Source organism: Sus scrofa, chromosome 1, assembly GCF_000003025.6.
Source record: "Sus scrofa isolate TJ Tabasco breed Duroc chromosome 1, Sscrofa11.1, whole genome shotgun sequence".
Lineage (NCBI taxonomy): Eukaryota > Metazoa > Chordata > Mammalia > Artiodactyla > Suidae > Sus > Sus scrofa.
In genome coordinates, this window is record NC_010443.5 from 153,687,745 (window position 1) to 153,714,976 (window position 27,232).

The 27,232-nt window shown below is 34.8% G+C and overlaps 1 protein-coding gene across 1 annotated transcript in view; it reads right to left on the reverse strand.

Moving 5' to 3' along the window:
- Positions 217-27,232, reverse strand: part of CCDC102B (coiled-coil domain containing 102B) — a 245,136-nt gene continuing 218,120 nt past the window's right edge. The window contains exon 8 of the mRNA XM_021099354.1: positions 217-2,264. Within this exon, the coding sequence (XP_020955013.1) occupies positions 2,157-2,264 (108 nt within the window). The 3' untranslated portion in view covers positions 217-2,156. The remainder of the gene's footprint in view (positions 2,265-27,232) is intronic.

The window sequence follows — 27,232 nt, forward strand, 5'->3', positions numbered from 1 at the left end:
AGATGTTTCAAAACAGATAAGAAATATGCCGAATAGCAGGTTACAGGTTTAAGCGGTTGAAGCAACAGCAAGGATTATTACAATTTAAAATTTTTCTGGGAGGTATTTCCAAGATTTCTTTAGAGTGTATTTTCCTTTTGGCACAGAAAGCATGCTTTCTAAATGTATTTTCTCTGAAGGATATTGCCTCTTAAAAAGTAGAGTGAGATGAATAAATTAATATTTGTTGCATATTTATTAATGTCATGTGCTAGGTCAATGTTTATAAGATACATTATTTGATTCAGTCTTTAAGGGGGCATTATATTCTTCTACTCTAAGTAACAAGCTCAAGGTCACAAGAGTAGTAAATAGCAAAGCTTATCCTCTGATTTAGCTGGAGGAGTGTGGCTAGAAGGAAAGTCTAATCAGAAGTTACTGCATTTGGATTTCCTGCTGTGGTGCAGCAGAAATGAATCCAACTAGTATCCCTGAGGATGTGGGTTCCATCCCTGGCCTCACTCAGTTGGTCAGGGACCTGACATTGCCGTGAACTCTGGTAGAAGTCGTAGACGCTGCTTGGATTCCACAGTGCTGTGGCTGTGGCTGTGGCTGTGGCCGGCAGCTATAGCTCCAATTTGACCTCTAGCCTGGGAATCTCCACATACCATGGGTGCGGCCCTAAAAAGAAAAAAATAAAAGAGAGAGAGAGAAGTTACTGCATTTGTTGTATTTGCTTTGTCTGCAAAGATGATGACAACAACTTCTAGGATGTCCTATACATATACATATATACACAGTTCTTTCCATAAAGCCATGGGGTCAGTTTCCTCACCTCTTGAATCTGGTGTGGCCTACTGATCTGCCATAGGCTCTGATCAGTAGAATCTGGAGGAAGAGGCATTATGGGATTCCCTGGAGTGATTTCTAAGGACAAGGAAGAGGCCCACCAAGCAACTGCCATTTCTCACCCCAGCTGAGGTATTAGATATACGAGTGAGGTCATTTGGACCTTCTGGCCCCAGAGACTTCTCTGGAATGCAGCTGCAAGAGTAACCCCAGCCACCTATACATGAAGCAAGCCGGATTATCAGTGAGATTAAGCTTGCTCTATTAACTGTTAGTGAATTTTCCTTTTTCCTAGCAACAGGGAAAGGAAGAAGACCAGAGAGATACTGACTGAGTTGAAGTTGACAAGTCTAATTCATTTGGAAAGAGCTATGTAAGATTATATATAGTGTTTTTTTTTTTAAGTAAGTTTCTTTACATTGAAAACTAAACTTAAATGTGAAGCAGTAAACTATACTGTATAAAAAGGTCTTATATATAGTCCTCTACATACAATTTGACACTTTGCTTTATTCATACAACTTAAAGGAAACCACAGCTTTATTTCTACCTGACTTATTCCAAGATACTACTCTCCAATGCTGGTGGGCTTTTTTATGACTTTACTGCAAACTATCTATCCAGAAAAAGGCTGAAAGCCCTCTTGGTTTCTGAGGTGCTTGTTACTTTTCCTTAACTTCAATCACAAGCGATATGCTACTTTTCTGAGTATTTATATAAATCGCAGTACAAATCTTAGCTTGCTTCCCTTCAGTCTCCTTATAACACAAGTCATATCATTTGACATTTCTGCCTACTTTTGCCTTGTAGGAAAAATTATACCAAATTTTTTGTTTCCTCCCTGGGTGAAAAAATTTTTCGCACATGTGACGCCTACCACACAGACTTGTGCATGTGTGTGTTTTTTGTCTGTCAGTTATTTAACCCATTACTTTTTCTTATGTACAGTGATTCTCTTGTCTACTACCCAGCAAACTGTATAGTTTACAACTTATATTTTCCTTCAGACATTATAACTCTTTCAGTTCTAGGTGAAATATATTTTGAAAGCTCCTTCTGCCTTTCAGAAATTTGATATCTTTAGAGCTAAAGTTGTTTTTAAGTGATATTTAAATTATCTTTATCAAAACATGTAATGCTTATTGGGGAAAAATAATGAGCTAAGAAACCCATAAATTTAAGTATTGAATGTCTGTAAATTTCTTTCATTAATATTTCCCATTAACAGAAGTAATATATTATGGATATTTAAGAAAATAGGAAAAAAGGACCTCAAGTTTTCCTTATCTAAGATCCCAATCTTAAATTTGACACATTTTGTGAAATAACTACCAGGTTTGTAAGCGCCTTAGTTTAATTTCCAAGTTTTCATTTCTTCCTTGCTGTTCATCCAAAGATATCTGGAGCCTGTGGATCTGATTCAGAAAATCACCAAGCTGAAAGCAAAATAGAAAATGCTTCAGTTAAGATGATTGAAATAAAAAAAAATCCTTCTGAAAACAAGCTCTAGTTTTTGCATGATACACTCTTATGCAAGAGTTTATTTTGTATATGTGAATAAATATATGAGGATATTATAGAACTAGTCCATATAGTCAATAATAAAATAAACATCTGCATGGACTCTAGTATACTTGAGAAAATATTTCTATAGAGGTACTCTTCCCCTATTTCTATGCTTGGTTCCCACACCTATATGAGTCACTGTGCTGGAATTTATGATTATTCTCATGATTTTGAAAATATATAGTTTTATTTGCATGTGTGTACTATATATTTAAGTGTAGCATATACATGTGCCCATATATATATATACACACATATTTATATACATATGCATAAATAGTGTGTGTGTATTTCTACACAGATCCTTTAGCTGCTCTGAACATTCTTGTGCATGTCTTCTGATGCATATGTACAAAGTAGTCTCTGGAGACATATCTAGGAAGAGAATTGCCAGCTTATATTTTTTGATGTTTAATCATTTTGAGAGATATTTTGGCTTTATATTATAAAAATAATTTGCCTCCCAAAAGCAATTATATGAGAACCTGATTGGGCACATCTTTGCCAGTACTTGATGTTGTGAGATATTAAAATGTTTGCCAGTCCTTCATCAGTAAGTTATGTTTGATACCTCTTTTTATTTTCATTTGTTCAATGCTCTTGTTCTTTTGTGCCTATTCAGACCTCCTGCTCATTACTGTTGGGACCTTTTCCCTTTCTTTTTTATCTGTATGTGCTTATTTTATAATCTCAATACTAGCCATTTGTCAATTGTGTTTCAAGTGTCTTCAAGCATTAATGAGTTTATAACTTATTTTTCCATTACTTAGGAGATCTTTAGATGGTTATTTTATTAAATTTATTTTCTTTTATGATTAGCATGTATTTAATAATGGTAAAAATTACTTCCCTACTCAAAGTTTAGAGAAATATCAACCTGTATTTTTAACTAAAACTTGTCAATTTTGTATTTTTCATTTAAATCCTAGACCAAGCTGAATTTTTGCACATGATGTGAGGTAAATATCCAAGTTTATTTTTCTATATAGAAACACATTTTATTAGGTGTTTAATTAAGTGGCCAAGTCATTCAGCCTGAGTGGACATTCTATGGGGTAGGTTTAGATAGTCTCATCGGTTTCTCTTCCACAAAAAATTTCTAGCAACCGTGTTCCTCCAATTGAACATTTCAAAATTTTATGGATATTTTCATGCCTTTGCAGCTTCAGGACAAAAATCTTGTCTCTCCAAGCAGACTGCTGAGCTATGGCACTAGAGTCAAATAAAGTTAATAGTTGTAGTATTTAATTACATTGTAAGGGTAATCAAATCTTTCTTACCATGTACTGACTCAAATTACTGCTAAATATGAAACCTGATCCCAATTCTCTGATGCCTTGGCCAGTGTTATTCAGGTTAAATCACTTTAAGCAAGAAAAGGAATTATATAGAGTTGAGTTGCTGTTATTATTTTCCAAGGGAAAAGCTATTTTTCCTCATACCCTCATGTGGTAATTATCATTCTCTAAGCTTTTTTCATCAATTACTTGTGCCCATGAGGTGAACATTGTTAAAATATATCAAAATTAACTCTCAGCTATTATCTTTTTTTTTTTTTTTTTTTTTTTTTGTCTTTGTGCTATTTCTTGGGCCGCTCCCGCGGCACATGGAGGTTCCCAGGCTAGGGGTCGAATTGGAGCTGTAGCCACCGGCCTACGCCAGAGCCACAGCAACGCGGGATCCGAGCCGCTTCTGCAACCTACACCACAGCTCATGGCAACGCCGGATCCTTAACCCACTGAGCAAGGGCAGGGACCGAACCCGCAACCTCATGGTTCCTAGTTAGATTCGTTAACCACTGCGCCACGACGGGAACTCTAGATATTATCTTTATTTTGTCAAACACCGAGACATTTTTAAAATGCATTTTTTGGACATGGACAATTCTCAAGTTTACATGTATACCTCATAGAATTACTTTTATATCCATAACCCAAGTTTGCTTTCTTACCATCAAAGTTCTTCCCTATCTAACCTGTGTAGGTTTTTGGTGGATTTGACTTGTCCTAGTTTCTACTTTATATGGATAAATGTTGAACCAGAATTTTTTTTTTTTTTTTTTTTACAAATCCTATATAATTTTTTCTGCATGTGTTTAGGTAGCATGTATTTGTTAATGTATTAGGCTTATGGTGCATTTTAAACAGCATATTTTACCTGAAGTTAGTTATTCAAATCAATATATAGAATGTATAGAATGTTATCTATTTTGTTACATAAATGTTACAGAAGTCTTTAATAGAGTACAAATATATCCTATATGTTACTTAAAAGTTCTTATACAATTAGTAAGCTAAGCATACAGGCTAATTTTGCTACATTACAGATGTAATCTTGTATCCAATGTCATTATTTGGGACAAATCAGAATGCTGAACATTCATGCCTCATTAAATATTAATTTTCAGAAAGATCTTAAATATATTATACAAAATCAAGATAAAACTAGAAGAATAATGTAATAGGCTAATAATGATGAGTTAATATTTTGGACTATCAGATTACTTCATATTTTCATCTTCTTTCAAATATCTTCTTAAAAACTCCACTTACTTGGCATTACAGTACCAGTTCCTAGGGCAGTTTCTGAATGATTTAAGAAATAGAGGAGAAGTGTTATCTTTTTGTACTTTTTCTTCAATATATAAATTTTCATCTTTCATTGTATCTATCATTTTGGATCTTAATAAGGAACGCCCATATGGGATATGTGATAACTACTTAGCTTAATCACAGACAGCTATTATTAGATACTTAAATATTTTGGGTACAACTATACAAAAGAGTTTGTGTAGAGTATGATACTTAAATAAAAATTATTTATTATATTTGAAATTGGAATAATTGGAATAAACTTTGTAATGCATTTTGGAAATGTATACCAAAAGTCTTGAATTTAACATTAATGTTTTTAAAAATTCATCATGTATTGAAACATCAGAAAAATGAAATCAGAGATACCTAAAAGCTCTTTTTGCACAAATATTTTTCATCATATTCATGAAAAAGTCAAATTGACCTGAATGGTGACTGAAAGTTTTATGTTTAATTATAGTCCATCACTCTGATAGAACATTTTGTAGATATTAAAATGTTTAATTAGATATCAAATGCTATTTTTTGCTATTTCACTTTGGAAAGAATGCCCACAATATTGTTAGTAATGCATGATATTTTTTAAAATGTAAAATAACAAAGAAAAAACAGAAATAATACAAAAAACTGGTGGAAGTGTTATATTTTTCTAAATATGTGTTAAATTTTTATAAAACTTACAATGAAAAGTAAATGAGCTTTTAAGTTAACTTTAAGGATTCTACATTTGCAATGGAACATGCCCAAGCTATATTTCAGGGCTTTCCTCAGAGATCTGGCTAATGTCCAGTTCTGATCACCTCGCACCACTTGACAAATCCCTCAGTAGCTTCTCGTACCCAGATTAGCACACAAATCCTCCTCTCCTTTCCTCTCTATTACTTCCTACCAAGGTAATCCCAGATTTTATTTTGTTCTCCAGCTGCTCTGAACTTTTGGTAGTTTACAGGTCAGAAAAATGTGGGTCGGTGGTAGTAAGTGATACTCATTTTCCTTCTTCCACCACATTCCCCCTTCTCTCTGGAATGGACCACCACTGCTCCTAGTAGGTTTCTTAAACTTTAACATTCTTAAGTACCAACTTAGGATCTTGTTAAAAGGCAAATAATGATTCAGTTGGTGTTGAGCAGGACTCAAGATTTTTCCTTTTCTCAAGTTGCCAGGTGATACTGATGTTGCTGGCCCTTGGAACACACCGTGAGTAGATGTCAGTACAATTACCCTGGTCTGGATAGCGTTAAGTGTCCTTAAATATTCTTCTATTTCTGTTTATCTTTACCCTTAAACTTATTAAACAAAATTATAATAATCTTTTTCTGTCTCTATGTCACAAAGACTATGAGCTTCTTGAAAGTGCTACAGACACACACAGGACACTTTCCCTGTCCCCACTTGTGCACCAGACTCCATCTTCTTTCACCTACTCAAGGATGCATAAGATTTCATCAGTATGCAGGGTTCTCTCATATATCATCCTGTTTCTTTCTCTATTTGATCATTCCCATCAGGGGCTTTGGACTGACTATTCCTTCTTCCTGGAACTTTCTTTCAACACTTATCTGAATAATTAACTTTCATTAACATTTTCTATGTACATATTGAAATCTGAGGCCAGACACCATATTCAATACTGCAAGCTGCATGCATCCAAAGCAAGAACAATAATTTTTTAAAAGTCTTATGATTTATATATTAACTGTCTCGTCTCTTTTCTCACTGGAATGCAAATTTTGTGCAGAAGGAATATTCATTTCAAGGGCTTAGAATAGTGCTTGCATGTTAAAAAAAAAAAAAAAAAAAGAATAAATGGATGCTGGGTAGGCTAGAGCAACAGATGCCCTTCCATTTTTGTTAAATGTCTTTGCCAAGAAAGAAGGTCATAATTTGAAAATTTCTACATCAGTAGTGTCCTAAAACTTTCATATGCCAGATAAATCCAGTTCAATATTTGCTGTTGAGAACAGAATAACTGCTTTGTTCCCATTGCTGCTCTGGGAAGGCCCCAGCCAGTCTGGCTGAAATACGAATAGATTCCCTAAAATTTATGATTCAAGAAAAATGTTTAGACGATGGATTATCATCTGATCAAACTGGAAATATAATAAGGTCTCAGTGAGAGTCTAAGACTTGGGGATATGGAGACAATGACTTCAGCTAAAAAGGACTTGCAATTCCTGGAAAATATTAATTTCCATCATTGAAAAGAAAATAAAATGATATAAGAAACTAGAAAAGGAAAGCCTGTTAGATGCTGCAGGCAATAGCATGTAAACCCATTTTTATTTTTATTATAAATCCTTATCTAAATATGACTGGGCACCACTGATAATCAGTTTTGATGTGTCTATTAGCAATTGAGCAGGACCCCTTCCTGTCACAGAAATAGCAGTGACTTGTTTAGCATCCGGTTTTCTGGCAACTCCTTCTGGCCAATCTGCTCCAGCTCTGCTCCAGGGAATCCACAGTGGAGTGTCTTTAGAATCTCTCCAGGTCGGAATTTGATTAAGGTAATGAGCAACTGTGCCACAAATTCAGATAAGTGTCCTGTTCACAAATTCTCTAAACCCAACTCATGTAATACATAGTCTCTGTAAGGAGTAAGTGGGCATACCAATTTGCTGGCTTTGAATAATCATTACAGACTAATTTTGCTCAGATTTTTAAATTGGAACTGAAATATTCTGAACCGTTTTATTAAAGGTTATACCACAATGGGCTCTTTACCTAAAGAAACGTTAAAATCAAGAGGAACATTTTGCTAAAACTTCTTGGTGATCTCTGATGGTAAGTGGTTGCCTTTTGAGAAGTTTGCTATATATATAGCTTGTGCTACCTGATTCTATATATTTTTCAATATCAGAATTTCAAATTATTAAATATAATATCTTACAGCTACCTATAAGGAAATTATAGGACAATTTATATTTAAGGACTCTAGCTAATTCTTACTATGTAAGTATTCAAAATTAAAATGTGATCTCATTCTAACAGCATATTAACTGTTCCATGCTCTTATAATCCAGGATAGTACCAAATTTTTATTTTCCTACTGGCCTTCTCTTTTAATACCTATGTCATTGAACTTTTACATGACTTTCATCCTTCATGAAACTAGCTTCTAAATTTCTTTCAAGTACTTTCCATTTAAAGGAACAAATCTTTTATATACATATTTTATTTTATTTTATTTTTCTGTCTTTTTGCCTTTTCTAGGGCCTCTCCTGTGGCATATGGAGGTTCCCAGGCTAGGGGTCCAATCGGAGCCGTAGCCACTGCCTACGCCAGAGCCACAGCAACGCAGGATCCAAGCTGCGTCTGCAACCTACACCACAGCTCACCGCAACGCTGGATCCTTAACCCACTGAGTAAGGCCAGGGATCGAACCTGTAACCTCATGGTTCCTAGTCAGATTCGTTAACCTCTGTGTCACAGCGGGAACTCTGGGAACAAATCTTCATGGCATCGAATTATTCAAAGTTGTTTCTTTTTTATACAAAACACCAAGAACACAACCAAAGGAAAAAACAAATTGGACTTCATTAAGGGTTTTACACTTCAAATGAAACTATTAGGAAGTTGAAAAGACAGCATACAAAATGAGAGAAAATATTTGCAAATCATGGATCTAAGAGAGGACTTAAATCCAGAATATACAAAAAACACAATTCAATATTTAAAAAAAAATGGACAAAGTATCTGAATGGATATTTTTCCTAAGAAATGTACAAATAGCTAAGTAGTACATGAAAACATGATCAACATCATTAATATTTAGGGAAATTCAAATTAAAAAAACACAGTATGATACCACTTCACCTCCACAACAATGACTGTAATAGCAAAGATGGACTCTGACATGTGGTGGTGAGTATGTGGAGAAGTTGGAGCCCTCAAACTTTGCTTGTGAGAAGGTAAAAAGGTGCAACCACTTTGGAAAAGAGTTTAGAGGTCCTTAAAAATGTAAACATAAAGTTACCATATGATCCAGCAATTCTAAGGGAAACACATACATACATCTACACAAAAGTTTGTACATGAATGTTCATAACATCATTATTCATAGTAGCCAAAGAAGGTAAACAACTCAAATATCCATCAACTGGAAAATGAAGAAAAAAGGTGGTATATATTCATAAAATGGAGTATTATTTGACCATACAAAGAATGAAGTATTGATCCATGCTACAATATAGATAAACCCTGAAAATATTATGCTAAGTCAAAGAAGCCAGTCACAAAAGTCCATGTATTCTATGATTCTATGAAGTGCTTAGGAGTTCCCGTCGTGGCGCAGTGGTTAACGAATCCGACTAGGAACCATGAGGTTGCGGGTTCAGTCCCTGCCCTTGCTCAGTGGGTTAAGGATCCGGCATTGCCATGAGCTGTGGTGTAGGTTGCAGATGTGGCTCGGATCCTGCGTTGCTGTGGCTCTGGCGTAGGCCGGCGGCTATAGCTCCAATTCGACCCCTAGCCTGGGAACCTCCATATGCCATGGGAGCGGCCCCCAAAATGGCAAAAAGACAAAAAGACAAAAAAAAAAAAAAGAAAAGAAATGCTTAAAAGGGGTAACTCCACAGAGACAGAATGTAGATTAGTTGTTGCCAGGGCTGAGGGTAAAGGGAGAATGGTCAATTAATGCTCATGTGTATGTAGTTTCTTTTTTAGAAAATAAAGATGTTTTAAAATTAGGTTCTAATAATTGTTGGACAACTCTATGAAAAAAAATAATGACTACTTAGACAATAAGAGTAAATATGGCATATATTTCATTGCTATAATATTTATATATTAAACCAAATCAAAATTAAATCTAGGGTATCTACAAAGGAATTAAGTCAATTGAACAAATTCAGTGATTCCAGAGATCATAAGAATGTTATCTTAAATAATTGCATCACTTGAATCTTGAATATTTCATTGCTTTATCTCTATATAATGAAGTTTTGAAATATTCTTTAAAAATTAGATGGGCATTGCTTTAAGATATATTGACCAAGGCAATCTCATGTGGCTACTGATATTTATATACAATACATTCTATTAAACAGTTTTTTTCAGTTTAGAGTTATTTTTCTTCTCAATAAATTAAACCAGCACCTTGGTCAGTAGAAGCTAAGCATTTAACATCCTACAATGCTAATGATTCTTAATTTATGCCCTGAGGGACTAATACTGAGAATTTGTTCAGTGTACCATAGCAACTGCAAAATCAAAGCAGTGATATTATGTGACAAATTGGTAGTTGAGAGGACACTTCAGGATTCCACTGGATCACCTGGGGCAGCAATACTACAAGTATTTATTTTGAGGCATCTTGATTGTTTATTTTGAGGCATCTTGATTGATGATAATTTTATCTAAGTTAAAGACAACTATAGATTATCTATTTCCATACAGTAGAATAGTCTCATCAAGATGTGTGACAAAAATGCTAAGGGTATGTAGTTTGTAACCAGTATCTCACAAAAGTATTGATATGAATCTTTATTACAGCTAACTTCAGGTTGCATTCACCTGGCTAGTATGCTAAAGTGTTTGTACAGAGAATAATAATGTCTTGTCTAATATCAAAGGGAATACAAAACATTGTCAAAAAAATAGTAATTTTCATGACAACAGCACTTGTATTTATGTACATATTTCCCAATTTCCTCTTTGAGAAGCTGAATAGTAGAGAACAAAAATACCCAGGGAACAAACAATCCTTTCTTCTCTATTTTATTTTACTCAATTAACTCACAACAGATGTCTGCTTTCAGAATGAAGCTTTTCAGGAGCACTGGGCTATGTGCCTCTTTGCCTTTGGATATTGGAACGAATTTCAGCATCATGAAACTCAATGAAAGAAATGATATTGCCATGTTGTTGCCATTTTTTGTCCCAAATTTCAGTCTTTTATCACAGGTCTTGAATCACCAGGCTTAATCTCCAACTAATGTTGTATATTTGCATCAAAAAATACACTTATTCCTCATTAGTTTAACCGAAAGAAAAAGAAATTTCAGAGACATAAGTTACAGAAGTGCAAAGATGAAATGTGATTAGAATTATAAGTCTTAAAGGAATATAAACTTTAAGAACAAAAGAATTCAGTACAAAACCCTCAATTTTACTTATAACATTTGGAAATTTGTCTGCATGACTCTGTACTCTTGCACTTCAGCCTAGTTGTTAAGACAATGCCTGCTACACTGTAGGTCTGCTAGTGAGTCAGAGAAATCTGCTTCCACAAAAATAAGGTGAAACCTTCATAAAACATGGGAAATGGCAATCCTATTAAAAGCCACGTGACCTACATCAAAAAAAAAAAAAAAAAAACCAAAATGAAAAAATATTAGAAACAAATGGAATACTTAAAAACTAGTAAGTACTCTTGGTTAATTGATTAGAACTAAGGCTCAAGCTAGTATTAAAAATTAGAAATCCAAAATTAGAAAGAGAAACATTTTTTTCAAAATAAAATTAATGAAAAGAGTAAGTAAAAAAGTCTCCAAAAGATGCTTTACAAATGAAGAGACTACAAAAATATAGTAAGAAATACAAATTAAGTGAAAATGAGTGATTTTTATGATTGCCTTATAAAATCAAAGGACTAATATGTAATTTCCTGCAAAAGAAAGTATGGATTAGATAATCTAGTAATTAGTTATTTTAATTTAGAAGAGAACCCATAAGTTTCTAAAAAGGACTATAATGATAAGAGGGGTAACTACAATGATAAAAGGAAGACATGTTTTCCTCTATGATGCAAATATCTTTCTTGATTACAATTTCTGAAACGACAAAAACATATGTAATATCCCACAATTTCTCCATGATAGAGACTGTTTAGGTCACAGGCACCTAAATACATTTCTATGGGTTGCTTTCCTGGGGTAGAAAGTAAGACAAAACAAATGAAATCCTTGATTGAATAAGATTTAAATAGAAAGCTTTATAATTAAAATATACATACTTCCTTTAAAGAGGAAGTTGATACTGACTTCTGTATCAACTTATGCAGACATAACCTATAAACATGGTTACCGGTCACATTCTTACTGAAGTTTCAAAGAACTAGAAGAGATTCCAAAAGTGCAATGTTTCTAAAAAATATTCCTGAAACAGAAATGGGCACCTCATTATTGGTTGAATTATATTTATGCTTCTGAATTCCAAAGTTCTATAATTGTCCACTATAATTTTTATTATTTTGTAACTGGGCAATGTTTTCAGAAATCTCTTCACCAAGAAACTTTGATTAACTTTCTCTAATTTTGATGACTAAAATAACCTGTAGTTAGAGTAGCAGCTGAACTGTTCAATATAAGGGAAAAAAAAGTTGACAGCACATTAAGATGTGTTTAAAATAGAGTAAAATATTTAAATATTTAATTTTACATATTTCCTAGTAAAAATAAGTTCATGATCAACTTAAGATTGTTCCCTATCATCACTGTTAAGCTATTTTAAATAGCAGCAAGGAAGAGTGAATGGAAATGTAGTCATGATTTACAAAATTTCTAAAGTATTGAAATATAAAGAAAACATTTTTTTCCACTAAATAGGAAATAAAGCTGGTGCACTTTTACTTTAATTGCAACACATTACTACCATCATAGCCTTACTAATATTACAAAAGTCAAAGGACATATATCAGTGCTGATGGGATAAAGATAGAAAACTGATATTTAAGCCACATTCCTTAAAATAGAATTCTAATTCTGCACATAGGAAAACCAATGAGAAGAGCATAAACATTCTTTCACTAGAGTAACATTCAGATTCCAAAGTATTTCTTTGCTCCTTTCTTTGAACACAATCACTGCTTACAATCTGACTCACTGGAAAACAACTGTAAACAGATTTATCTGCCATTTATTTTGTACTATCAATACAAAGTCAATGTAATGAAAAGGGTGAAAAACATCTTTAAGTTATTATAAAAGCAGTTTTGACCTCATAGACCTCCAGAAAAATTGTCTTGGACATTCACAGTTGAGAACTGCTGGTTTAAGTAATGTTTTCCCAATGAAGTATATTCCAAGTTGGATGAGTACTAACATGATTAGTTTACTTTGCATTTAGCTAGAGGTTTCTAGAAATAGTATGACAAATAGCCTCACATATCTGACTCAAACCTCCTTGCATATAAGTTACATGTAAATGAGAAAGCACGTCATCCAACATGGTGGAGAATGAAGGCTACTCACATTGAGACTGTGACACAGCAATATAGCTCTAAAGATTACCACGTTGGAATGCTGCTGTCCAAATCATCTAAGTATATCTATAGATAATAGATATTTTTTCCACTAATAGTGTGCTTGTTCTAGCACAGGTAGCCTCCTGATAAAGAACTATTAGGTAAGCAAATACATGAAAACAAACATGCCCTGAATGCATATAAATTAAGTGGGAAATGTATTGGAAAAATTTCTGAACGCTATTGGTGGCCAGCAGGATATTTACAGCTTTGCTACAACACATCTAATTAGCCTTTCACACCTAGGTCATCAAGTGAATACATTTCACATAGGGAGGTCAACTTAAGAGTTTCTATAACTACTCGATGAGACAAAGATCATGTAAGTCTTTGGAGTTCCAATTTTTCCTAAATTTGGGTAAATATAAATTGATTTAACTATTAATATCTTGAAGTAGTTTATATTAAAATGACAATGGATATTTCATAATTAGAGAATTCTAAGGTTTTTTTAAAAAAATAAACTGTAAACATCAAAGAAATATTGCACTAGCTAAAGACTACAATTCAGAATACTCTGGGATATTTGTTTACTCTTTTTTGTTATTCAGGGAATTTTGTGAAAAATTTCCATTACTACAGGCAGTTATTGTATTTGTATAAGACAGCTCTATTTCTAAATTTAGGAATGCAATTATATTTCTCCTTTTGAAGGTAATTTATTTAAACTGAGGGTTTTTTTCCAAAGAAGACCATATTCTTCTAATGGATAATATGCTATAAAGTATTTAATTTTTTTATTAGTTTTTAAAAGGAAATGCAGTTTCTTCAGTAGTATAGATACCAAAGTTAAATATTATAACACTAGAAATATTTAACTGACTCCAGACTTTGGACAAGTTTCTAGAAACATACAGTCATGAAAAGTAAATCAAAAAGAAATAGGTAATTTGAATAGACTGATCACTAGAAGTGAAATAGAATCTGTAATAAAAAACTTGCTACAAGTAAAAGTCCAGGACAAGATGGCTTCAGAGGCAAATTCTACCAAGCATGCATACAATAAGAACTTAAACTGATCCTTCTCAAACTCTTCCTAAATACTGAAGAGGAGGGAACACTCCCAAATAAACTCTATGAAGCCAGCATCACTCTGATACCAAAACTAAAGACACTGCCAAAAAATCAAATTATAGGCCAATACCTTTGATAAACATAGATGCAAAATATCTCAACAAAATAATTGGTAAACTGAATCCAACAACACATAAAAAAGATCATACACCATGACTAATCTGGATTTATTCCAGGGTCACAAGTGTGCCCAACATATGCAAATCAATGTGATATACCACAGCAAAAAAAAGAAAAGCCAAAAAACACAAGATCTTCTCAACAGATGCAGAAAAAGCATTTGATAAAATTTAAGATCCATTTTAATTAAAAACTCTTATCAGAGTGATTATAGAGGGTAACATATTTCAATATAACAAAAGCCATTTATGATAAATCCACAGTCAATATTATACTCAACAGAGAAAAGCTGAAAGCCTTCCCACTAAAATCTGGAACAAGACAGATGCTCACTCTCACCACTTCTATTCAACATATTATTGGAAGTCAGCCACAGAAATCATATAAGAAATAAAAAGCATCAAAATTGGAAGGGGAGAGGTAAAATTGTCATTATATGAAATGACTTATTATATATAAAACACCCTAAAGATTCCACACAAAAACTACTAGAACTGAATAATGAATTCATCAAGATAGCAGGATACAAGATTAACATACAAAAATGGGTTGCATTTCTTTACACTAACAATGAAATTATCAGAAAGGGAATGTAGAAAAACAATTACTTTTAAAATTTCATTAAAAGGTAAAATACTTAGGAATAATCCTGACCAAGGAGATGAAAGACTTATATGCTAAGAACTATAAAACATTAATAAAAAAATTGAAGATGATTCAAAGAAATGAAAGGATATCCCATACTCTTTGATTGAAAGAATTAATATTGTTAAAATGGCCATACTATCCAAAGCAATTTACAGATTTATTTATTATTTGCTTTTCAGGGCCTCACTGGCAGCATAGGGAAGTTCCCAGGCTAGGGGTTGAATCGGAGCTTCAGCTGCCAGTCTACACCATGGCCACAGCAACGCTGGATCTGAGCCATGTCTGTGACCTACACCACAGCTCAGGGCAATGCTGGATCCTTAACCCACTGAGCAAGGCCAGGGATTGATCCCATATCCTCATGGAACCTAGTTGGGTTTGTTAACCACTGAGCCACGAAAGGATCTCCAATCTACAGATTTAATGTGATCCCTATCAAATTACCCATGATTTTTTTCGTAGAACTAGGACAAATAATCCTAAAATTTATATGGAACCATAAAAGACCAGTAATTGCCAAAGCAATCTTGAGGAAAACCGACAAAGCAGGAGGCATGACCCTCTCAGACTTCAGACAATACTAAGAAGATACAGTAACCAAAATAGCATGATATTAGCACAAAAACAGACATGTGGATAACTGAAACAGAATAGAGAGACCAGAAATAAACTCACACACTTACAGTCAATTAATCTTTGAATAAGGAGGCAAGAATGTACAATGGAAAAAAGTCTCTTCAATAAGTGGTGCTGGGAAAGTTGGACAGTCACATATAATTCAATGAAGTTAGAATACATCCTCACACCATACACAAAAATAAACTCAAAATAGTTTAAAGACTTAAATAAGACATGACACTGTAAAATTTCTAGGAGAGAACATAGGCAAAACATTCTCTGACATAAATTGTACCAATGTTTTCTTAGGTCAATCTCCTAAGGCAAAAGAAATAAAAGCAAAAGTAAACAAATGGAGATCCATGGGGACATGGTTCAATCCCTGGCCTCACTTAGTGGGTTATAATCTGGCGTTGCTGTGAGCTGTGGTGTAGGTCACAGATGTGGCTTGGATCCCACATTGCTCTGGTGTAGGCTGGCAGCTATAGCTCCGATTTGACCCCTAGCCTGGGAACCTCCTTATGCTGCTGGTGTGGCCCTAAAAAGATAAACAAACAAACAGACCTAATCACTTACAAGCTTTTATACAGCAAAGGAAATCATACACAGAATGAAAAGACAATCTACAGAATGGGAGAAAATAGTTGCAAATGATATGATGATAAAGGCTTAATTTTCCAAATATACAAACAGCTCAGACAACTCAAAAACAACCACAAAAACTAGTCAAGGAGTTCCCGTCGTGGCGCAGTGGTTAACGAATCCAACTAGGAACCATGAGGTTGCGGGTTCGGTCCCTGCCCTTGCTCAGTGGGTTAAGGATCCGGTGTTGCCGTGAGCTGTGGTGTAAGTCACAGACGTGGCTCGGATCCCGTGTTGCTGTGGCTCTGCTGTAGGCCAGCGCCTACAGCTTCAATTCGACCCCTAGCCTGGGAACCTCCATATGCCGCAGGAGCGGCCCTAGAAAAGGCAAAAAGACAAAAACAAACAAAAAAAAAACTAGTCAAAAAATGGGCAGAAGACCTAAATAGACATTTCTCCGAAGAAGACAAATGGCCAATAAGAACATAAAAAAATGATCAAATTGCTAATTATAAGAAAAATGAAAATCAAAACTACAATGAGGTACCACCTAACACCAGTCAGAATGGCCATGAAAAAAAAATCTATAAACAACAAATTCTGGAAAGGGCATAGAGAAACAGGAACACTCCTACATTGTTGGTGGGAATGCAATTTGGTGTAGCCACAGTGAAAATCAGTATGGAGGTTCCTCAAAAAAACTAGTTTCCATAGGAGAGTCCAACTCCTGAGCATATATCTAGACAAAACTATAATTCAAAAAGAAACATCCACTCTTATGTTCGTAACAGCGCTATTCACAACAGCAAAGACATAAGAAAAAACCTAAATGTCTACTGACAGATGAAAGGTACCTATAGACAATGGAATAGTACTCAGCGATAAAAAAGAGTGAAATAATGCTATTTGCAGCAATATGGATGACCAAGAGATTATCATACTAAGTGAAGTAAGTCAGAAAGAGAAAGACAAATACCATATGATATCACTTATATGTGGAATCTAAAATATAACACTAAATCAATTTATCTACAAAACAGAAACAGATTCACAGGAGAACAGACTTGTGGTTGCCAAGGGGGAGAGAATTGGGGGAGAGATGGATAGGGAATTTGAGATTAGCAGATGCAAAGTATTATATATAGACTAGATAAACAACAGAGTCCTACTGTATAGCATAGGGAATTATATTCAATACCTATGATAAAACATAATGGAAAATATGAAAAAGAATCTGTCTGACTGAATCACTTTGTTGTACAGCAGAAATTAACACATTGTGAATCAACTATACATTAATAAAAAAAAACTTTTAAAGAGTGAAAGGAAAGCAGTCTCATGTTGTCTCTGTGCCTACCCTCCTGCAATCTCTACCTCAGATTCACCTTTTATTAACATCTTGAATTAGTGGAACAGACAAAAAATAATATCATCTTGAACAAAGCTGGTGGTTATGAGGATGGTGATATGTGGCAATATTTGTGATATATTAGGAATAGAAGTCTTAAAAGAATGTGAGAACTGATTTAATATGGAGTGAGAAAGAGAAGAGTCAAAATGACCCAACCTTTTTACCTGAGTGATGGAGTAGCTAGAGAAGTGAGTTTAAAGATAAAAACTTGAGAACCGTCAGCATATAGATGGCATCTAAAGCCATAAAGCTTAATGATTATCACCTCTGGAGTGAGTGCAGTTGGGCATAGAGGGAGTGAGAGGATAACTGTGGGGAGTCTCACACATGTAGAATTGAAGACATGAAGAGAAGTCAACAAGATGAAGGTGAAACCCAATAAACAATGATTTTTCTGGAGAGTAAATTAAGAATGGGACTGACTGTGTCAAATTATTATCATATTTTGAGAAAGATGAAGACAAAGGTTGGACCACTGGCTTTAAAAGTGTTGGGAACATTTGTGACCTTGATAACTTTCCCATTGGTCAGAAATATCGCTGTTGTGATTAGAGAGAGAATGAAGATTGTGAAGATAAGAAATTAATACATCTCTTTCAAGGATTTTGCTGTAAAAGGAGGGAGGAAAATTTAATAGTAGCAGTAATGGAGTGTGTAAGGAAAATGGTTTATTTTAAACATACATATAAAATATTCAAATATTCAAATATACATGTATGTGTATATATATGTGTGTGTATGTATATATGTGTGTGTATATATGTATGTGTATATATGTGAGTTATATATATATGTATGTGTATATGTATATATATGTGTGTGTGTGTGTATGTGTGTGTGTATATATACCACATATAAGAACTGAGAAATTGCATCCACAGTGTCAGATATGTAGGTAGAATATAATGGTTCCAACTGATATAGGTAGTTGTGTAGATGTGATTGTGGGAAGTGTGTGAATAGTCTATATTGCACATTCCTGTTTTTGTTTCTCAGAAAATTCAGAGGAAAGATTATCAGCTGAGTGTGTGGAGGAGGGAGGAGGGATTAGAAAAGAGAGAGGAAGTGAAGCAGTCATTTAGAAAAGCTAATGCTGGTGCAGTAAGACACTACTTGAGATGAGTGATCATGAATTTAAAGCAGAACCTGTACCAAAGCTCTAAGTCCTCTACTGAGACATGCAGCTGCTGAGGCAGAGTGTTACATTTAACAAGAGCTTGAGTTTTACAAGTGAATGTCTGCAAAGGATGTGGAAGCAAGGATGTTGAGGTATATGCAGTGAAGGGATTATAATTTTGATAGAACACATGCATAAGGAGTGAAATCAGAAGTAGAGGTAAATAAATGATGGTGAAAGGTGGTATCATCAATAGAGTATATGTCTCAGTAGGTTGAAGTTCTGTTATACTTGGTACTGAAGCAAGTCGACTGGAAAGATAAGTATCTTACTCTCCAATATTGATTTAAGACCCTGAAGAAAGTGTAGTTAATCAGTAAAGATTAACTGAAGTGTGACCTTGGGAGTAGGTTGGTGACAGAGGCTGTTTCTGACTTCACTGCCCTTCACAGGAAGAACTAACAACTACTCATTCACAGGACACCACTGAGAGAATCCTAGAACACAGGAATGAGACTGAGAAACTTCCCCCCACTCCCTGCTTCCTCCTACCCCCTGACACTACCACAGAGACCAAGACAGACTGTGTTGGAAGGTGGGAGGAACTGCTACCCGCTGACACCACTGCTCCTCCCCCAGGCTGGCACAGCACCAAGCTCCTTTTACCCGAAACCCTGATTGAATCATAACAGGCTTCTCCTTCAGAACAAAATTTTGGCCTTAGAGCCACATGCAAATGACTGTAAGAGCATTGTATGATGGATGGTGATGACTGTACATCAATTCTGAGGACTATCTAGCCATGGGTTCTTCAGAATCATGCTTAGAACACCCAATTTACATTTCTCTTGTGTAGACTCTCTACTACAATGGTTTCCATCTAGATTTGACATCACAGCTCCTGTTTATTTCCATTCCAACCTGTAGACCAAGATCTGGACCTCAATTCTCTTACTCAGCGCTACCCTTCTCCCATTAATAGAGTCCTGTCCCATTGCATTCTGGAGTATGAGTATCACCTCTGGAATGTACAAGTCAGTCATTCAATGCACTAATTTAACTCTCCAAAAGTAATTTGACTCTTTCAGTCAAATGTTCAATTACCAAGAAGTGAGAACATTACATCTTCCCTTTCCTAAGCTAATCGGTTTCTTGAAACAGAAAAACCCACCAGAATCCTGGTAAGCTCTTTTATCCTTAACCTTCACACACACACACACACACACACACACACACACACACACACACACACACTGCTAATTAAAGCAATAAAATGTGAAGATATAGTAAGAACACAGATTGTATAGCTTTAGGAGATGACTATAAAAGCAAATGGAGGGAGTTCCCATTGTGGCACAGCAGAAACAATCCAACTAGTATCCATGAGGATGTAGGTTTAGTCCCTGGCCTCGCTCAGTGGGTGGGGGATCCAGTGTGGCCATCACCTGTGGTGCAGGTTGCAGATGTGGCTCAGATCCTGAGTTGCTGTGGCTGTGGTGTAGGCTGGCAGCTGCACCACCGATTCACCTCCTAGCCTGCCCCCAAAAAGAAAGGAAAAAAAAGGCAAATGGCACGTATTCATATGTAGAAGTTCACCTGCTCTGAACACTTGCCCCCACCTGAAGATCACCTAGCCATTACGCTTACAGCAATTTTCTTTCTTGGCCTTGATGTAGGTGCCAGAGTTTTTTTTTATAGCATCCTGTCCCTGAGCTCTGGATCCACTTAGGTCATCTCTATTGTCTAACAAATAGGGCAGCTTCGCTCTCCAAAGGCATCTTTTGTATTGGTTCTAAGATTTTTGCCAATGTCTTTGTCTATTTCTATCCTATTTCTTGAAAAGAAATGAGTGTACTTATGTTCCTGGGAAATATATTAATCTAAGTTGCTGGATCTTTTTCTCTTTTCACACTATTAGAATGGATCTAGGTATGTCAATACTTCTTCTCTACACAAGCCAGATTACCTAATTAAAACGCCTCTAATAAGATGTATCTTCTCCCTTTACTATTCCACTTGATGCCCACTCCATAAAAAGCTCTTACTGCTTGTGAAAGGTAAAAGCCTCAATCTCATAGCTGTGTTACAAATCCTACATGCTTAAGGATTCTTCCATACTATGCTATCTTGACCACCTTGCACCTGTTTTCCATTTGGCTAGTTTCTGGCTCTAGGGCATTTGATGAATGAATTCCAGATGGTTATACCCAGGTCTGGCCTTGGGAAACTTCATAGTCAGTCTTGCCTCACCTCTCCCACTCCAGGGAAGACTCCTGACACTTGCTACTCTGTTTCCATTTTCTAGGCAAGCTACTCTGAGGGTTTGGGAAATTTCCTTAATTAGAAGAACCACAGAGGACATCATAAAAAAGATTACCCATATTTTTTCTAACAAAGATATAGCTGTATTTATTTTCCAGGTATTTTAACTTTGTTTCTACCCAACTAATAAAATTACTAAATACTTTTAATTTATGTAAAGTTACATGTGGACTTAACAGACTATTACGTTTTCTAAGCCATTACTATTTCTATAGGTAATCCTTTGTAACGGAAAATTGTTGAATGTATGTGCATACATACATATAAATGCATATATTCACTCATATATATATCTAGTTATGCTTTTAACATAAGTTTGTATTTCCACTTTCCCAATAAACAGACATTGACTCTTAGACTATACAAAATGATAGAATAAACCTTATCTATTCTTCCCCTAAATATATTTTTCTAGAGTTCCTTGATTTATGTTAGTCTCCACTTGAGGACATGGATCGCAGTTTCTTTGGACAGTAATTAGGGTGCTATATTTTCTATAATTCCTCAGCATTTCCAATGCTTACTTTGGTGGTAGATGTAAAGAAGAATTCAAGAGCATTTTGAAGAGTCATGTTATTGTATTTATTTCATCTCCATATGCACTTATATAAATTCAACAAAACCACTTTTTCCCTGTCACTTTGGTTTGACTTGTAAATGGCTTAAAATATATCTTATCAATATATACTATTTAAAAATATATAGACATTTATGAGAACTATGCAATATTTATTTACTACTTCAAAAATATTTACTGAACTTTTCTTAAAAATTTCAGTGTCATTGACACAAGGGAAAACCAAATGCATATAAATTTTTACTGTAGAAAATAGTATTATATAATTATTCTGATATCTTTATTCAAACATAACTAACCCAATTTGCATGTATTTTGTAATGATAAAATTAGGTATATTTCATCTCAAAGCAAAAAACATACTCATTTTCCTCCATGAAAGGAAAAACAGAACTGTTTATTCAATATTTTTTCATAATTTGTGCTCACACAAATTTTAGACTTGCATTCAGTCATTAAGTGTGAAATGCAAATTATAAATTTAAATATGTTAATTGTGTGAATTTATATTTATCATCTGATTTCTCAAGTACAGGAGAGTCATACAAATGAACAGTTGTAGATCTAGCATGTATATCCTTTTAAATTTCAAAAGGTCTTAATTTATTATAGCATAATGGAGAAATGACTCATAAGAATTTAATAGCCTTAGAGTTCTGATTGTTTAAATGCAAGTAGTCATCCCTTTTATAATAATTCCAATTTGAGCAACCCTAAAAATATATTTTAATTTTCACATTATACAATTGAAATGTCTTGTAATAAATGGCCTCTTTGACAAATTTTGAAAAAAGAAATTCAAGTATCATGATTCTTATTTTAGAAAGTTAAAAAACATGTAAATCTAAAAGTATAAGTCCACTCTTGACATTTGTTTTTAAAACATCACTTTAATACCCTAAAGATGGCATCACTCTATCCTCATTATCATATATTCTGTATGAGAAAATTTTGAGAAAGAATTTTACTTTGACACGATAAAATGTCCTTGTTTTATTTTAGTCTTAGTGGAACATTTCTTGAAATGCTCTACTTTAAACTCAATTAAAATTTTTTGCATGAAAAGAATATTCTGATTAGAGCAGAAAAAAAGAATTTTCTGTGAATGTTCGTTTAGAAATGATTCATCAGGAACTTGAAACACCAATCTTTGATCAAAATGCTTGGTAATCCAACACAGAAGCCATGATTCTAAATAAAAATTTCTGTTTAACACTTGAAAAGCATAATATTGAATCCACATTAAGTATTGTCATCACCATGCAAAAAATACAATAGTGTATAAAAACAGGATATGTTTTTAATATTATTAATATTAAATTAATATTTCAAGTTGGTATCTTAGCTTCACCTCTCCCACACGTGACTACAGCCATGTCATTTACTTACTCAAACCTCAAATTTCTGTAATTGCTGTAATTACAGTATCTAATTTCAGGGTTATTATAAGGCCTGCATGAAATAATAATATAATTATATTAATATTTATATTAATTACTATAATAACTGACATTTAGAAATTTATAATAAAGATTAAATATTATAACACATTATAATATGTTAAATACTGGAACATTCAATTAAGCCCTGTTATATATGTATGAGTCAATTAAACACTGAATATTTCATCTGAGACCCAGGTAATGAATTATGCATAATTTTTCATATTTTAAGATATAATGTTTCTTTACTTTCCTCAAAGGTTTCATTAAATCAACTACACACATTTTGAAGGTTGCATTTAGGTAATCCCACATAGTCTTCATTTTACAGATAAGGAAAGGGTATCCCAGAGAGACTAAGTGATTAGCCGAACATCACATCCCTTGTAAATGCGCACATCAAAGTATTTCAAGATCTGCCTCCAATCCTCTGTATTGCCCACTATACCAGACATTGTGTCAAATATTCAAAACCAGAATTTGCATTTTTCACCTGCCTTTTCTAACACTGCCCAGTCATCATTATAGGTCAGAAAGATTACTCTAAAAAAAAAAAATTACCTGCATGTGTTTTCTCACTAAACATAACTTTGGAGATCCCTTGGCATTATGATGGGTTTGTATAATTGGCTGTGGAGCATAGTAACCCATGGTGCACATGCATAGATGGGGTCTGTTCACTCTCCCTAGGGCCAGCTGTCCAGATGCATCCATTTCTCAGGCCAAAACAATCCTGCAACCAATACCCTGTACCTATCCCTTCCTGGATGTGTGTGAGAATCTCCCAGGGATGTGGCCCAGGATAGAGGTCAAGACAAATTAAAATACATACATACAAAACAAAGGACCCGATGTGCAAAAACACTTTTGAACACAAGGATACACAAAAATTTCATTTAATGGCTGCACATGGAGCAGTGGGAATGGGAGAGGGATGTTGGTATAAAAGAGAATACATAAAGAGAATAGATTTGCACTAAGAATGAATGGTGCCCAGAAATAAGTGAGAGTAATTCAACTCGCAGCACCAGAACAACAAAAAGAGGAAGAAATAGATTATTCATTGCTGAGTTGTTTATTGGTATTTTTTTTCTAATGAGATTTATGTCACTTCCATTTTTCAGAGCATAAATGAGTGGAAAAAATAGAGCTGGATGAGGAAAGGGAATAAAGTATCATTTATTGCTCAAAAGAAGAAAAAATATGTATATAAAGGTCAAAGAATGGGTGATCTAAAAAAATTTTTTTTCCTTTTATGGCCATACCTGCAGCATACGGAAGTTCCCAAGCTAGGGGTCAAATCAGAGCTATAGCTGACAGCCTGTGCCACAGCCACAGCAACAGCAGATCCTATCCACATCTGCAACCTACACCACAGCTTGCAGCAATGGAGGATCCTTAACCCACTGAGCGAGGCCAAGGATCAAACCTGCATCCTCATGGATACTAGTCAAGTTCTTAGCCCACTGAACCATAGCAGGAACTCCTAAAAATGTTGTTTAGAGCTAAGAGGAGAGAAAAAAGCTAACAAAGGATCATGCTCTAAACCCTTCCATATAACCTGCTTTAAAACATCTTGATTTTTCTTGGCTCCTAACTCCGGCTACATTTCCTACTCACATAATTCATAAAAGTTTTATCTTAGACTACAGCACACATGATGGGTTTGGTTTGTTATCAAGTTCTGAAGGGGAGTGGGAATGCTGGGTGGGGGAGGGGACATTCCTCCCTTTCTCCTCTTGTTCCTTAGGCTGGCAATTTAAATAATATAAGGCAGATTAATAGGAGAATACTAAACTTATTATGTATACAAGGGAACAAACGGAGAGTTCCAAAGACAGCAAGGCAAGGTGAGGTAAGTATGATTCTTTTCTAAGGAGGATGAGGTACAGCTCCAAGTCTTCAGGGGAAGTGAGACAAATTCACAGGAAGATAAAAAGAGTTAACGTCTGGTAAACAGATATTTGCTAGGCCCTGTAGACAATGGGATACAGAGAGGACTTTGTTCAAAGGGACTTGCCCAGGTGCCTCCCTTGGTACCACATCTAACACTTTATTCTAATTGTCTGTGGTGATAGGAGGCCTCTGCCAGAAAGAAGAAACCTTTAATTCTCTTCAGCTATAAGGGAGGAGTTCCAAGTTTCCTCCTGAGTCTTTTGGGCTTTGAGTGTTTCCAAATAAAGATAATCCACATGCCACAGCGGCATGTCTTGAGTTGGCCCATTCTGAACCCCATCAGAGACAACTTAGGTGGCTAGAAAAGTGAAGAAAGAACAAGATCATGATAAATGCATGCAGGAAATGGTACCCTTCAAATTATTCATGGAAAGTGCAACAAAATTATTAGAAGAATTTGGGTTAGTTGTACCCAGGGACTGGGATGCTGGACTTCTGTTCACATTGTAGTGCTAGGATGTCTTCATTTTAGAGATCTTTGAGACAGCTCTACTGCATGATGGCCCAGTTAGAGGCACAGACTCTGCTGGTCCTTGCCCATAAATCCCAGTTGGGGTGTCAGACAGCAAATAATCAAAACACATACTTAAAAATAGCTCTTAAGCAGTGGAAGGAAAAGAAACATGGCAAGTTGTTTCTGCTGCATCCTGTATCCCATGAATATCACCATTTTGACATTTGTTTTGTTACATTTAACTTACATTTATGTTGGCCTATCCCCAGCCACACTCAAAACCTCTTGGGAAGAACTCAAGTATATTCTAACATCTAACACAGAGGTTAGGAGGTACTAAATATTAAATGAAGTGGGCTGGTTTTTACAGTTCGATTCAGATCCTGGGTCTCTGGTCACTGCTTGTGTCCCTAGGTGAACCTGACATTGCTCTCTTTTATTTTTAATCTTAACCTGAAACACTTACCACATCTTTTTCATAGCTAAGTGTGAATTTCAGTCTACCACTATTCTCACAATTTTAAAATTAGCATGGTGTAAACTAATGAGATTTCACTAAAATATATTTAGGGCTAGCAGAGGATTTCTGTTTCCTTCCAAATAAAGGCTTGTTTAAAAATCAGCAATTAATTCAGATAATTAATGTTCTCTAGGTTTAAATAAAGTGTCTCTCACATTCATCATTGCTGATGATATCAGGCTTTTGAAAAGACTCACCTTTTTGACACCAGAAGCATTAAAATATGAGACCAGAATTAGCTAAGCTGTAATAATAAGGTGATAATTGCTAAGTGCAGAGCACAATTAGACTGCATTTAGCAAAACACTAGCACTTTGAATGTGAATTTATAGTCTGAATAGTATCTTATTTTCTATGTTTAAGTGACTTTTCATCTTTTGAATTTCTCTCAAAACTAGAAGACTTATTCTATCAATTAGTTTTGCACACAGTTATTCTACAGGTACTGCAATGGATTAAAAATCTCATTTCTTTCAAGTCATTTCATTTATGCTCTACTGGTAAAATCTGTTATAAATATATATCTTCAGTGATGACTAAAATTATGAATTTGAGTTTGAGTCTCAAGAGTGGTTAACTCTTTCTCATTAGAACAGTGGTCTGATATTTCACTCATCACTAGAATCATTTGAGAAGATTTTTAAATACACTCATGTACAGGCCTCACCCATAACAACAAACACGACTATTAGAGATGAGACTTGCCAAGAAGACAGACAGATGGCCAAAAAGCACATGAACAGATGCTCAACATCACTAATTACTAGAGAAAGGCAAATCAAAACTATCATAAGGTAGGTATTACCTCACACAAGTCAGAATGACCATCAACAAAAAGTCTGCAAGCAATAAATGCTGGAGAAGCTGTAAAGAAAAGGAAATCCTCCTACACTGTTAGTGGGGGTGTAAACTGGTGCAATCACTATGGAGGAAAGTATGGAGAGTCCTTAAAAAACTAAATATAGTACTACTATATTTTCCAACAATCCCACTCCTGGGCATATATCTTGAGAAAACCATAATTTGAAATGATACACTCACCCCAGTGTTCACTGAAGCACTATTCGCAACAGCTAAGACATGGAAACAACTTAAATGTCCATGGACAGGTGAATGGATTAAGAAGATGTGGTATATATACACAATGGAATACTACTG